The sequence below is a fragment of the Primulina eburnea genome, chromosome 4, assembly GCF_022965805.1.
Source record: "Primulina eburnea isolate SZY01 chromosome 4, ASM2296580v1, whole genome shotgun sequence".
NCBI classification, from domain to species: domain Eukaryota; kingdom Viridiplantae; phylum Streptophyta; class Magnoliopsida; order Lamiales; family Gesneriaceae; genus Primulina; species Primulina eburnea.
Genome location: NC_133104.1, coordinates 2,021,730 through 2,038,325, shown reverse-complemented (window position 1 = coordinate 2,038,325; position 16,596 = coordinate 2,021,730). Strand labels below are relative to the sequence as shown.

General features: G+C 32.2%; 2 protein-coding genes across 2 annotated transcripts; one reads left to right on the top strand and one right to left on the bottom strand.

The window, feature by feature from the left end:
- Positions 1-2,162: 2,162 nt before the first annotated feature.
- Positions 2,163-3,796, bottom strand: LOC140829676 (zinc finger protein WIP6-like). Its single transcript, XM_073192980.1, has 2 exons — positions 3,398-3,796; positions 2,163-2,827 (listed from the first exon to the last, which is right to left on the bottom strand). The coding sequence occupies exons 1-2, from the start codon at positions 3,794-3,796 to the stop codon at positions 2,366-2,368; spliced, it is 861 nt and encodes a 286-aa protein (XP_073049081.1). The 3' UTR covers positions 2,163-2,365.
- A 5,299-nt stretch (positions 3,797-9,095) lies between these two features.
- On the top strand, positions 9,096-11,474 carry LOC140829674 (transcription factor HHO3). The gene is made up of 5 exons (XM_073192979.1): positions 9,096-9,509; positions 9,676-9,944; positions 10,039-10,387; positions 10,551-10,627; positions 11,073-11,474. The coding sequence occupies exons 1-5, from the start codon at positions 9,362-9,364 to the stop codon at positions 11,334-11,336; spliced, it is 1,107 nt and encodes a 368-aa protein (XP_073049080.1). The 5' UTR covers positions 9,096-9,361; the 3' UTR covers positions 11,337-11,474.
- Positions 11,475-16,596: the final 5,122 nt, after the last annotated feature.

Here is a 16,596-nt window from a genome sequence, read left to right as displayed (position 1 = left end):
TTCCCAAATAAGGGGCTTGAAGTGACGGTGACACTGTATATAAAAATGGAGGTGGTGTTATTACAAGGTAAGAACTGTGCGTGTGGAGTATGTGTGTGTTTAATTTGTTGACCTGAAATGGTAAAAAAAAGTGATGCTTTGGGTGAAACCCTAAAACAGAAACTTGCAGTGGTCCAATGTTACCGTCTGACTCTTGTGGTCTCCATTAGCAGTCCAAGTCAAAGCTAGCTAGTTCAGAGGCTGTTTCACCCTCCTCACACTGTATCTTTCTCTCTTTTTTCTTGAAATTTATACTAGGAGTTAATTTGTATGTTTTTTTTTTTTTTTGTCTTTTTTAGCATTAAAACTGCGGAAGTGATGGGTGATTAAGCATGTTTGAAAAAGGGCTAGCTAGCTCAAGTATAAGTGCATTGAGGACTAAGGAGGGTCCAGCCTTACAGACAAGTCAAATTAAATCTTTAAATTTTTCACCAAAATTAAAAAGATGACATGCCATCAAAACATTGTTAACATGGCAATGACTCTCCGACGAAAAAGACTAAATTTGAAAAAAAAAATAGAACTCAGTGGACTAAGACAGTGAATTAATAATCAATAACATAATCAAAAATTTTAGAACGTGCAAATTACAAGACCGAAAATATAATTTTCTCGTTCTCGTAATCACTGCCTCTATTAAATCTTAACAAAAAGTGATTATTAACACGTTTCCAAAATACAAAACATAAGAACAGTAGATATATTCCGAGACTGCAGCACAGTACAAAGTTGAGAAATAATGTCTGCCACTTTTTTTTTTCTTGCTGTGCTGAATTTCCTTAACCAAAACTAAGCTACTCTGTCTTCTATTCATTTATCTCCGCATTAATGCACACAACCACGTCTTTCCGTACTATTTTTCCACTCTCTCGCGAGTTGATCTAAAATTGTGGTTAGATCGATAAATTTGAGATGATTGATTTAAAATTCATTAGTTTCGAATTCCTTGACTTCTATGGATGGACAAATTGTAAATTCATTCTATATCTGGTAAATGTAATTTTAAACGTAATTGTGGTAGATTTTAAACACAAACAAAATGAGTAATAGAAGTAGATTTGGAGATTAAATATTAAATGTAATAGTACTATTAGGTTGCATTGATGAAGATGCATATGCAAAACCCTTCCCAAACCTGAGTTAACCAAACTTTTATATATGGCACCTACATTTTCGTACGATGACACCATCCACTTCTATAAGGGAAGAAACTCATAGTTGATCACATTTAGTTTAACATTTTGACTTGCATTGCAAGACACGATTCCTTAAAAAAAAATTCTCCTGTTCGAAAAAATTTTGCAATGTATAAAATAATTTGTTCATAATGAAAGACTAATTTCCTTATCCTGTAGGAATCTATTAAAGATCGACACAATTCTATATATATTGAAAGATAATTACTGCACATAATAGATAGATGTGAGATACGATAGAAAAAAGAGAGAATTTTCTGAAAACTCGCAAAGACAAAACATTGTTGTTTCACTGTGTTGGAAACATTTGAAGACAATACTCTTACAAAGTGTTAATTGAAGAATTGTTTTGTTGCTCCAAAATTTGGTCACACATATTTGCATTCTTGTGTAATAATTATTTTTATTATTGATGTTTTAATATGCAATTTACTTCATTAACTTGTTAAGGAATATAGTTTTTCGTTCCTTCACTAGTATTGTTTTTTAAATTAATGATTATTTTTCCATAGCATTGCACGAGTGTGTTCATTTGTGCATAATTATCTCTGTGTTACTTTTAATTAAAGTTATTTATTTATGTGTTATATTATCATATTTCATGTTGTCACCAGCTGTTACAACATAGGAGACGACACTCATATCTGATACATGTACACAATCCTTACCATGATGTTAAAGAAAACACTTTCAATTTTCGCATAAAAGAAGCACAAGGCCAATTTTTCCTTATCATTTTAGCAGCTCAAAAGGGATAAAACGGTACTAAATGGAGTGTTTTTGGCATCCAATTATATATAATAAAAATAAAGATAGCAAATACAAAGATTGATTATGGCGATTATTGATAATTATTATCCAATATTAAAAAAAAAATTGAGACATCCTTAAATGGAGGTTAAAATCGCCTCTATATTATTATAGTATCACTACCTTGTCTTAGTTCGCATTTGAAGGTTCATTGCACAATCTGTGGCAAAGCACACTCAACATAATTTCTGTTGAAGAAGACAAGCGAATTCTAGTAACCGATCAATTCAAATAACTAAGTGAGGAAAACCAACGCATTAACTAAAGGGTCGTTGGTTTTTTAAAAGATGAGCACATTCCTAGCTCAAAATTCTCCATTTTTAAGTTCTAAATTCTTGCCCGATATCATCTTCTCCCTCCTCTTCTTCAAACTCTTCAACATCAACCTGATCATACGGGTACAGATTCTCGCTATGCGCCGCGTGGCCTTCACCAAATGCCCGCACATGATCTTTAAGGGACCTCTTATGCTTAAAATCCGAGCCACATATACAGAACCATAATTTCCCACAATTCTTCTCGTGGGTTCGCCAGTCGCCACGCACGGCAAATGGCTTGCCGCACTTGTGGCAGCGGAAAGGTTTTGTCCCGTGTTTCCGCTTGTAATGCGTTTGAAGTGTTCTGAAGTCCTTTAATGGCTTTGATCTTGGGTGATCTATGTTGTTCTTGCAGCCCTCAGCGCAGCAGTAACATGGCATCCGTAGAAATGTGGATGCGGGTTTTGTCCCTCGAAGAGATTCGGGGCCCTTTCGGAATTCGGATCCATGCCCCCACATGTGCATCTATGAGAGGAACAACAAGGAAACCAAATTTATTGATGCTGCTAGATAAAAGAGAGTTGGCATATCAAGAAAATTTAAGGAGCTGTTATTCTGGTTTTTAGAATATTTAGTCTTGAAGAATGTTTGTTTTAGAGTACGTCATGAATGTTAAATTTTATTTACAATATTTTGACCTAGTAATTAAGACAGAAAACTAGCACATGAATGTCAGTGTTAGATTAAAGAGGCTGCTGAATAAAAGATTATTATTTTTTTATAAACTCGAATTTAACTGTTTCTTTTCTTTCTTTCTTTCTATCATTTTTTTAACACACTCTTGTACTCAGATTGGGGTGGCGAAAATCACCGGAGCTATAATCATATTTAAAACGCAAACAGAAGAAACAGGAGAAACATGGTTCTCACGAGAAAGCCAGCATTAAAAACATCATAAGATTAACTATGAAAAAATAGAAGTTAAGAGCAAAATTAGTACGAATGCATATTAACAGAAAATTCACAACAAATGTATCTTCTTACATATATATAATCACAAACTCATAGAGTGAATACTGTGCAAAATTAAAGAACCTGCATATTGTTGTATCTGTTGAAAGCTTTGTTGCATATGGAACAAGAGAACTGTGTAGGGCCAACAAGGATTTGAGCTGGGGTAGGAATCCAGTACTGTTGTTCACCAACACCCATTAATCTTCCATTAGTGCTTCTGTCAGCCATAACTACTGGTGAAGAAGAACTTGGTTGGCCAATATGCAGAGCTACAGTCACACCATTTTCACTTGTAGGGTTTTGGGAATCCTGGCCCTGCTTGTACTTGCTGAAACTGTGGTTGTGCTTTTGCTGTTTTTGGCCTGGAGGGCAAAGAGAGAGCACAGTTGAGCAGTCATCTTGGCCTTCTTCATCAGGTTCAAAGTTGCAGAAACTGTGATCACTGGAAGATATGTATGAGAAAGAATGGGTACTTTGCATGGTGAATATGGCGGTGGGTTGGGTTTGTTTCTTGGAATTTTGCAAAATATTGTTGGGGTTTTCTAGGGAGACAAGGTTTGAGCTAGCAGTAGACCTTATAGTCTGCCCCTTTATTTAAATCATTGTATTTCAATATCAAGTGATATATATTTTATGTACATATCATCTTACAATGCTACCATATAAAACATCAGATTTGGGGACCATTTGATGAACAAAATTGATATGTGAAAAAATATAAATTAGAATCAAAATTTCATTATCTAGGTACAAATCTATCTTGTTTCCGAAACTCCCCGGCGAACCTGTTGCTTATTCTTGTCGACGATTTTATATAGACAGCTATTTTTCGTATCTATATTATCGTAACTATAAAGCCGAAATCAGCAATCGAATTTTAGTTATGGTATATGACCTGATACATTTTAATTTATATTAATATCTTATTAAATAATTAATAGACTATTTTTTTTATTAAAAAAAAACTAGAACACCACCATTTGCCGGCCTCATTTGTTGGAAAAATTAACTTCACCTTTGGGATCAGATATTTATGAGGGACATTAAAGAAGTTGGATTTTGTCACATTTGGATTAGTGGGAGACAAAGGACTAGGGGAACTAGTTAAGTTCATAGAATGGTTCATCTTTGGCCTCACAAACAACAATCCGCATTTTCCAAGACCTTAAACTTTTTAACATCATTTTCCAAAACCACAGCTTTCAAGCCCTTTAATATATACATATATATATATATACATACATATATATATACACACACACACATTTATATATGTCTGTGTGTGTGTGTGTGTGTCTCATATCCTTTGAAGTTTACCTGTTTAGCTTGATGATTTTACAGCATGAAAACCTAATAAGAAACAGAATCTTGCCACCAATTATAAGTGGTCCAATTAACCTATTTTAATCCAGGAAGTGTCAATTAATTGGTGTATGGAATTTCAAGTGCCTGTTCTATTTGGTTGAATTTGTCATCAAGAATAACATATGCACATGTTGCAAATACAAAAATATAATGTGGTGATTGGATTGATGAATTTTAAGTCCATTAATTTCAAATGAAATTTTATTGTTTAAAGAAGTAAGATTATAAACTTCAAATCTACATCGCATGTTTTATATAGTATTTCATGTTAAGTATTACGATATATCTAAGTTCACCCAATAATGGTGTCATTTGAAATTCATTTATCTTGATATTACTAATGTACAAAAAAGTAAGGCGTTGATTTATGATTTAATCTATTGTTTCATTGTAAACAATAAAACTAATCAATATCCATGGATTTGAAATAGATCGATCCAAACGCAACATAATAAAGTGTGACATAAAACGTCCACTTCAATAAAGCATCACTATGTGTACATATGGACTCCAAATTAAACCTTTTAAGCATGCATTGTTACCAACAGCTTCGTAGATGCTATTTATATGGGTAGTATCTTCATCCACGCAGCAAATAATATGTCTGCTGGGTGATGAATCATGATCACTCATCCATACATCATGATTAAACAAGTGTTCATAATTTATCCATTAAACACACATGCCATATGCTGAATAGATAAAAATACTACCCATATAAGTAGCTTGAACAAAACCGTCACCAACATGTTGTCATGCTATATTTATATAGAGGTAACCATCATTTAAATATGAATGTTTTCGAGAGTTATGTATACTTAAAAAAACATAATTATACGTCTTCCTCGACGAAATCTCGAAATCGGATGGGGTATTTGTCTGTGTCACGCTAAAATTACCCATCGATCAGACCCAAATCAGGATTATTAGTAGTCGTAGTGATTGAATAAATAGACTGTCGAGTCTTTGAAAAACGATGTTGGGGTAATTAATTTTTTTGAAAGAAGGTACATTGTATTTTAAATATGCAGAAGTATTTTTAAAATTCGAATCGCATCGGGTCGGACTAAAGTTATGAATCATATAAATGGAGGTTACGGCCCAAAATATAACGGGCCTAGAAGCCCAAATTTTAGTAATTTGGACTTGTACTTAAAAAATATATCACCACATTCTATTTTAAATTTATCAAGGTTTAGTTCCAACTTGAAAAGCTCTAAATATTAGAAATATTACTCTTTTATTTCCTAAAACACTTATTTTTTTCTAATCTTTGTTATACCAATTTTGAATATGTATATTCATCTTTTCAATCTCCTAAATAACCCTCCTTAAAATAGTATAAAACATTAATTCTAAACTAGATATTCCGCGCAAAATTTTATATATATATATATATTTATTAAAAATATAAGATAATATTCAAGTTTTAATTGATAGTAATATAATTAACATAAATTCATGTACGAAAGACATAAAATAAAATTTAAATAAATCTTAGAACAAAAAAGTGAGAAAGAAAAAAAAAGATAATTCATGAATAGATTATGTAATATTGTTCACATTGAATAATTTAATATAAAGATTTTTGTTAGTAGAAGTTGGAAAAATATATTAATTATATTGATATTTTTTTTCAAAAATATCATTTTATTAACAAAATAATATATTATTTTTTAATATTTAAAACTATCATATATACATAATTTATTTGAATGCACGGTATGTTTAATCAATATGATAAGTTTCATTATTGAATCATATATTACTAGAATTTTTATTTTAAATATTTGTTTTTCTTGTATGTTTTAAATTCCTCAATTGGAAAATAATATTTTACCAAAATTATTTTTCAGACTATTTCTTATTTTTCTAAGGTACGAGTGCAAACTTTAAATTTTAATTTAATTTAATTATTAAATGAAAATAAATAAAATAGTTTGACCTCATTTAGATCAAAATATATGATAAAATTTGGTTAAAATTTAATAAATTTCATATGAAATTAAAAATGGTTATACATATTCAAAGACCTAATGGTGTGCGTGTAATACACGGAACACGGGCGAGAGGATTCGGGGATTATTATATTTTTGATTTGGCCCTTAGAGTACGCGAAAAGGCGCACGTTTTTTCTTAGAACGGCTCCAGCAAGAGACAGACTAATACCACGCAGTGGTAGTGGGACGTGTGAATCACGCTCCTTCGTGGAAGATTCTTCCTCGTTCGTTTAAATTTTAATCCCCTTCAGAGGATATTCCAAAAATATTTTGGAATAAAATTAACGATTAGCAAAACTATTTATATAAGGTGATATTGTGTTTTACATTCACAATAAATCTCATAAACACGAAAGCCGATTTAAAAAAGAATATCAAATCATACATAATACTCACGGGAAATTTATGATCCGCTTCTTGTAAGTGTCATTAGTCCAGACACAAGTTTTGAAATTACCCTGAGCTTGAAATCACAAATAAGATCTTTAGAATAAGCCTCCTGACGTAGCCCTTCCGACGCTCAAGTCAGAGATTGAGGATATATATGGATGAGCAGCTAAGACTGCTGCTGAAAACAATATAGTGAATGAACCAACTAAACACTCAAACTTGGTATTTATAGGAGAATACATGAGCTCTTGATGGACCTGTCTTCTATTTGAGTTAGGGATGGCCAGGAGTAGTGGACCTGATCTTGATGGTTCCATTTCTGGGATATCAATACATATCATCGTACCATATTATCTAAGATTACATAAAACAATAATATAATTATTACTTGTGTAATAAGAGAACCGAAGAAACTTTGTTATTGTAATGTGTATTAAATCAAAAGATCATGAGTGAGTCTTATGTGAGACCGTCTCACGGATCCTAATCTATGAGGATGGTCAACTTTATCGATATTCACAATAAAAAGTAATATTTTTTCATTGATAATCAAAATAAGAGATCCGTCTCATAAATACTATCGATGAAATCGTCTCACATAAATTTTTGTCAATAATCCTATGCTCAAAAATAAAATAAAAAAGCATGTAGGGGCAGAAATAAGGGAGATAAGAGATGAGATGGATAAAGAGGAGCCCATTAATTGATTCTTATCCGAAATACTTAAATATGTAATCAAGAATCACCCTTCGAATATTCAAAACCAACCCCACCGCCCACCCCACCTATACTGACAGCCTATCCACTAAAAAAAATTTAATGATCAAAGATTCGTCCTGCATGTACGCGACGCCACGACCTCGATGGTTTCACGCTCCCCTTGTTAAAATAATTTGTGGCTGGAAATGTTGTTCATTCTTCTTGATTCTTTGATATTTCTATGTATGAATATACTCACTAGAATTTATACACACACCGCACATTTGTTTAGTTGAAATTGAGAATTTTCTTACAACATCAAGATACACGATTGTTAAGTCCAAAATACGACTATATGAACCAGGAGTAGGTCTCATGTGAGACCGTCTCACGGATCTTAATCCGTGAGACGGGTCAACCCTACCCATATTTACAATAAAAAGTAATACTCTTAGCATAAAAAGTAATACTTTTTCATGGATTACCCAAATAAGAGATCCGTCTCACAAATTTAACCCGTGAGACCGTCTCACACAAGTTTTTGCCATAAACCAGATAAAAGTAAATCATACGATTGTCTTTTTTCCAATGGATGTGAGATATGTACATAGACCTAACTTAACAAACAAACTAACTAAACATCTCACACGTATGCAATCGTAGAACTAAAACTCAAAATTACAAAAGTCTTGTAGCATCATCCTTGCCACTGGGGCGAAAGATCCTTAACGAACACTATAAATTAAAATGCTAATAACAAAATCGAAGAAGTAAACTCGTAAATACAAAACAGTAACTGGAGTAAATATAATGTTTATAATATGGTATAGTATATGTAAAACAAAACCAAACCGATGCTTAAAGTATGTACAGTTTTCTTAAAACAGATTCGTCCCCTCCAATATATGCTTCGAGATTATAACCGGACGTCTGTTTCTCAAGATACAAACAGACAGACCCGTAGTGAAATGCGCAAAAACAGGAGTAATTTTTGCAAGAGAGAAACAACAAGTCGTGCTCGTATGCTTGCACATAAGTCAAGCATTTTTCAGTTCAAATCGGACCCACGATTTATACCTCTTCGTCGACGTGCTCGAGAGTCTTAATCATTTTTTACATTTCCATAAAATGTAACATAATATAAGCTTATTTATACCATTTTATTTTTCAAATGTGACACAAACTCACTTCCCAAAATTTTCATTCACTTACCTGGAAAGCTCATTAACACAGACGTACAACTCAGTATATATTATATATATAACCCAAACGCTACAATCAATATTTATTAGTTCTTGTAGATCATATGCCAATTACTCCAATCTGTGATTTCTATATTAGATCTCTTTTTTCTAGCTAGTATTCTCATTGGGAACGCTTGGCCGGGAATGTGACATAAGAAAATGAATAAATAAATAGAGAACAATAAACCAAAGGACGCTTTGTCTTTCCTCCATTTAATCCCCTTGTCCCGTCCCATTTCCCTGTGACAAGCTCACACTTTTCTTTGGTCAATCAGCCTAAACCAAGAATATTACAAAAGCAAAAATTAAGGATAACATAGTATAGCATAAAGGAAGAATAACCCAAAATGTTAATCAGCATCCCTAATAATCACAGTGATTTTCCTGAGAAGATACAAAGGTGTCAAGATTATATCCAAGCTTTAGAGGAAGAGCGTCGCAAGATTCGAGTTTTCCAACGTGAACTCCCTCTCTGTCTTGACCTTGTTACACAAGGTATGGGTGGTTCTATCTATCTGCAGATTTAAACGTTGAACTGCAAGAAATTATTTTAGTTTTAGAATCCCTTTGGTTAATTTATGCTATTTACTTTATTATCTTCCTTGTTTGCATTTTTCCTGGTTTAATTAATTTGTGCATGTGGGATTTCGGTACTTTGTAGCAATTGAGACATGCAAACAGCATTTATCCGGGACATCGACAGATTATAGTTTACGTGGGTTATCTGAGTGTTCGGAGCAGACATCCAGTCCCGTTTTTGAAGAGTTTATTCCCTTAAAGAGGGCTTCATTTCATTCTGATGGTGAAGAAGAAGAATACCAGAAGGAAAGAGGTGGCGATGATGTTCAGAATGGTAATGAAACCAAGAAATCAGACTGGCTCAGATGTGTTCAGCTATGGAATGAAACCCCAGATCCATCTTCCAAAGAGGTAAATCTACAGGAGATTATTACATTTTTGGCACTTTAAGTGTATTTTGGTTTGTGGGCTTTTGTTAAGTTGGATAAAACAATTCGATCTTCAGGATTCGCCAAGAAAGGTGGCAGTCGTGGAAGTAAACAGAAACAGCGGCAGCAGCGACGGAGGCTGCGACGGCGGCGGTGCATTTAATCCATTTAAGAAAGAGAAAAGATTAGGCATTAATAGCAGTACTGCAACTACAACCGATCGCCCTACACAAGGCGCAGAGCCAAAGAGTGGATCGGTGCCACCAGCATCCACCAGTTCTACGGCGGACACCGGCGGCGGAAGTGGTGGTGCGAGTAAGAAGAAGGAAAAGGGAGGGGAATCTCAAAGAAAGGAAAGGAGGAGTTGGTTGCCGGAATTACATAGAAGATTTGAGCACGCCCTTCAACAACTTGGTGGCTCGCATGGTATATAATACTTATCTATCTATCTATATATATATATATATATATATATATATATATATATATATATATATATATAATAAATTTAGAATGTTAACATGCACTTTTGTTTATTTTAATTTAATTAAATAGTTCAATTTTTTTTCTTGAAATTGTTATTATGCAGTTGCCACACCGAAACGAATTAGGGAGTTGATGAAGGTCGACGGTCTCACCAATGATGAGGTTAAAAGCCATTTACAGGTACATTTTTTTTCATACTTTTATGAATTGAAGGTGTCTGAATATTTCATTGTTGCTTTGATACAAGAACATGGGAATGTTTACATTTTAATCGAGGGTTGTAATTGTTATGACGAGGCACAGAATCAAGAAATGTGTTTGTGCCAAACCATTTCAAGGGACAAATATTATATTTTTGGAAATTATAAATCGAATTAATAACACTTATAAGAGAGAGGGGATTTGCGTCTTTAGTAGTTAGTAATTATTTTTGGTGAAAAATAACTCAAATTTGGTTGAATTAATAGTATTGCAAAGGAGTTAAATTTGGAAGATTCTGATATATTGGCTTTAGCGTGGTTTAATTCTTGAAAAAAAATATATAATTAAATGTTTGAATCATTTTCTTGCTGTGACTATGTTATAATCATATGCATGTTAAAAAATTTCGTCACATGTCATGTAGAAATATCGGTTGCACATGAGAAGACCAGGCCCTACGATGCAAAACAACCTCCACTCTCAAGCGCCTCAATTTGTGGTGGTCGGAGGGATATGGGTGCCACCGGAATATGCTGCTGCGTCCGGTGATGCAACCACCGCGAATGGAATCTACGCCCCGATCGCTTCGGTGCCACAGCCTTTCCAAGGGACATCAACTCATTCCCCTAAGCAGAGTGAAGGTGGATCCCAACTCCATTCTCCGGCCGTCTCCTCTACGTTTGTGTAATATAACGACTCGTGTAATCTTCCGATTATGGGAAACTATATTGAGAAAAAAAGAAAAAGGAGCGATTTTGGGTTTATTATATTTCATGATTATCTTATAATTTGGAGGCATGGATTTGATAGTGACATTTTCTCTTGTTTGTGTTCTTTTTAAGAGTACGTATCTTGTGAGACGGTCTCACGAATCTTTATCTGTGAGACGGGTTAACTCTACCGATATTCACAATAAAAATTGATATTTTTAGCATAAAAGTCAATATTTTTCATGGATGACCCAATTAAGAGATTTGTCTCACAAAATACGACATGCGAGACCGTCTCACTTTAGTTTTTGTCTCTTTTTAATCTATTTTTTCTCGAACTGACAAATTTTGCTCAAAGCTGCTGCCATTATATTTAAAATTTAATCTCACGTTCATTATTAAATATTTCATAGTATATCAACTTACATTTTTAAAGGAAGTTTCATGATTATGCGAAGAATGCGAGAAGACCGAAATATTGTTAATTATTCACAAAGGCAAAAATTTGTGTGAGACGGTCTCACAGGTCGTACTTGTGAGACGGATCTCTTATTTGGGTCACCCATGAAAAAGTATTACTTTTTATGCTAAGAGTATTACTTTTTATTGTGAATATGGGTAAGGTTGACCCGTCTCACGGATTATGACCCGTGAGACGGTCTCACATGAGACTCACTCATTAACAAATGAAGGGATGAACCTCTCTCTCTTTTATTGTCTACATACATGCAATTGGATTCATGTGATGAATCTGGACTTGATTCATACAGTTGCATCAATGAAATAATCTTGAAATAAATATATATGATCTGAAAATATTAATTTCCAACGAACCTACAAGCGATGTGCGTCGTTACGGAGATTTGCCTAATTTAACTATTTCTAAAAATTTATTTTTTAGATCGAATACTTGTTATTTTATTAAAAAATATATTACTCATTATAACGGTGTGACTTTAAAAAATTTAATGTTCCAGTACTAATATAAACATTATGTTTCGATTGTTGTTGTAGTGAACAAGTATTGTGATAATGATGTTACTCAAATCCTTTTTAATCGTGCTACAATATAAATGTCAAATTTCAATAGTGTTTGAAAAGAAAATATGATATACTGGTCAACCCTACTCATATTCACAATAAAAAGTAATATTCTTAGTATAAAAAAGTAATATTTTTTCATTGGTGACACAAATAAGAGATCTATCTCACAGATACGACCCGTGAGACCGTCTCACACAAGTTTTTGCCGAAAATTGGTCTTGAGTTCCAAGAGATAATTTATTCCTTGAAATAATATTTTCTTAAATTTATTTCTTTATTGATAAAATTGTGTAAAATATTGATTGAAAGGTTATGCCTTTCTAGATAGGATATTTATTATAAGGATTTTATGATATGATATTATTGATTTAAAAAGAGTTTAATTCTAATTAAAACGCTTAATGTTTATATCTCGTAGATTTTTTTTTTGAAGATAAAACCTAAAAAAAGAAGCTATAAATAAGAGAACCAAGCTAAGGAAAGAGGCTCTCGGGTTTTTGGACTTTTGGTGGTTGCGTATTGTTTGCATTTTAAGCACACCTTGGTTTTCTGAGAAAAAAATTCACAAAGACGTTGCTGATTTGAAGAGTATTATTTCACGTGTTGTAATGATTGTTGGAGAAATCTGCAAACAACACGTGTGAAAGTGTTGGTTGAAGATCGTGTTTTACTATTTCAATTTTTGGCACCGTGTTTTTGCTTTCTTAATTACGTTTTAATGGTGTTAGTTGTTTTAGAAACCAGTTTGTTTTCTCAAAGTGTTGAGAAAATTGATTTTCATTAAAATCACTATTGATTAGTTTTTGTAAACTGAAAAGTGTTTTCTAATGATTATTTTTCCCTGAAACATTACTTGTACACAATTAGTTCTGAGTTATTTTAGTTTAAGCTATTTATTTGTGTTATATTATTCAGCTGCGTATTGTGTCAAGTGTTACCACATTTAAATCTGATACACACAAATTTTCATACACTTTTTACAATTTATGTTAAAACAAAATATATCACATACAACAGTCCTAACATAAACAATTAGTGTTCCTCAATAATTGCACTCTTTGAAATTCGATTACTAAGTTTATTTAAAAACAAGTAAATGATTTCACCATATTTTCCAGTATAACATTTGTTGTAAAACAGAATATATAATATCGTTTATCCCCATTTATAATTGTCTTATATATAACACTATAAAATTAATATAAAAGTTATTTTGTGTAATAATATTACTTTCAACTGATTTTTAATTAAGGGTGTTTGTACGGAGGATTTGGATTCAATAAAATCATTTTAATATTTTGGAATTTCAAATTCATCAAAATCGCTAAAATACAAGTTTGAAATGGGGGAAAAACCATTTAAATGTCATCCAATAAATTAGCCTAAATCATATTTTTATCCTTTAATGTTTTACTTTAAATTAATCAAAATCACTAAAATACAATTTTGAAATGGGTAAAAAAAAAACCAATTTTATCGGTAATATCTACCTTCTATCACAAATTAACATAAATCCCTCGTATATTGGAACCAACATATTTAATGAAAATTACCAACTTTACCTTAACCTACACAAGTTCTTAATCAAACAAAGGATAATTACTTTACGTTTTTCAAATTAAATAAAATAGTTTAATGTATGTCCAAAATCTTAGACAAAAATTTGTGTGAGACGGTCTTACGGGTCGTATTTTATGAGACATATCTCTTATTTGAGTCATCCATGAAAAAGTATTACTTTTTTATGCTAAGAGTATTACTTTTTATTGTGAATATCAGTAGGATTGACCCGTCTCATAGATAAAAATTCGTGAGACCGTATCACAACAGACTTATTCATCTTAACCGATGCGCAAAATCCTTATAGAAATTCAGAATATTTTTGTTTATCAATAGTATTTCATAATATTCTTCATATGATACACAATCATTTTGAGACATTGGCAGACACCAAAAAAAAAACAACTATATTAATTGGATTTTATAATTCCAATAAACAAAAAAATACGAACTTCGTTTTATTAGTTTTGCGGAGGAATCCATGACCCCATCAAAGAATATTCTGGTGGTAATATGAAAAGGATATTCGATACCATGTTGTATTAAGATTAATAATCAATGGATTAACAATTTTTAATGTCGTATTAATGAGAGATGATTTGATTGGTGAAGTATGTCCTCAGATTTAAAAAAAAAAATCTGTATATAACTTTATAAATATTATTGAATTTTATTTTTCAAAACACTAATTACTTGATTTAATTATCTTTTTTATACAGTTTTGTTATCCTGCACACCCACCGTGCACACCTCCGTGAGCACCTATGAGGTGTCACTCACCCATTAAGCGGCCGCCTAGGCGGGATGGTCGCCGCCTGGGCGGATAGCGCCTAGGCGGATTTGTTTTTTTTAAAAAAAAAATTGGGTCTTTAAAATCTTACTTTTTATCCAATGTTCAATGTTTTCATACAAAAAAAAAAATAGACTAGATACCGGAAGGTTGAACAATTTAGTCTATGTTCAATTTAATGCCAAGATCATCAACAAGAGGAGAAGACAAGAAGAAAAAGGAGTAGATGTGCTACTTACAACTGAAGCAACTATGGCACAAGAATGGATTGTTGATAGTGGAGATAAAGATGCTGAGACAAATGTCGAAGATGTAAGAGAACTTCATGAAGAAGAATTTGTATCGGATGAATAGGAGGAAGACGCCATGGATTTTGAGTTTGAATCTGATACAGAAAAAGTGTTGGAAAAATATGGAGATGAACAAGAAGAAATAGATGTTTAGACTTAATATCTATATATTTTGTCGGAAAAATGTTGAAGTATCATGGATGATACGAAGGTTGTAGCAAACATATGATAGTGATTGACCAATATTAGTAATATCTAAAAACGTATTAATATATATATACTAAATATTATTAATTTATTATTGCATAGAAAATCATAGTTTTAGACATACCGTCCGCCTACCGCCTATATAAAGATGACTCACCGCTTGTGATCGCCCGCCTACCGCCTACCGCTTTTTAGAACACTGATATATATATATATATATATATATATATATATATATATATATATATATATGTGTGTGTGTGTGTGTGTGTGTGTGTGTGTGTCTTAATTTTATATGTTATATAAATGAAACTGTGAGTGGAAATCGAATTAATTGTATTTGTGGAAATTTGGTCTGTTTCAGTTAACGAGAGGGACCATTATATTTCATTTTAAGTGCATGAAATAATATATTATAGTGGATTTTATCTTATCTTGAAAATAAATTAAAATGGGCGAGTTTATATAGAAATACATGGCATGAATGGATGAAATGGGCAGAGCGATTTCTTTACAACTTTATCCATTTTATTGTTGCAGGGAGATTAATTGTTCTAGTTAGATGAACGATCAAAATGTGATATTTGAGTTACTATACAATTTAAAATATTTAAGTTGTATTGTTTTTGTTATTTGTTATATTTTTTGAAAAAAGTCACAAGCGTATGATCCCACGATTTTTTTTTATGATATTTGATTTCGGATTATTTATTTGCAGTATATCGTTTACTACAGTACACACTTTATTTTATATTTTTTATGTTTGGCTTTCTTTTTGTCTTTGATCGTGACAAAGTTTGGCTTTTGAATGCTCTCTTAGACAGTATATTTTGGCTACAGTAATTGCATGAACATTCTCCTTTTGACAAGATAACACAACTTTGAATAGGTACCTAAAATCATATTTCTTATATATTATTTCAAAGGAAAATAACTTGGAAGCCACGTTTTAAAACTTTTAATCGAATAGAAATTAAAATTAGTAAGGGATATTTTTATATATTTCTAGTCAAACAATAACTTATACTAAACAACAGCGGCAATGTTCCCCTAGCTCAAATTCGTACCCTAATCTAGAGACACGACGACTAAATCATACACAACATATACAAATTTATCTGATAGGATAAGAATTTGACCCATCATTATATTGTAATTAATTACGTGTGAGCATACGTACATACATATATATATACACACACACACACACACATATATATATATGACAAAAACTTGTGTGACACGGTCTCACGAGTTGTATTTTTGAGACGGATCTCTTATTTGGGTCATCCATGAAAAAATACTATTTTTTATGCTAAGAGTATTACTTTTTATTGTGAATATGAG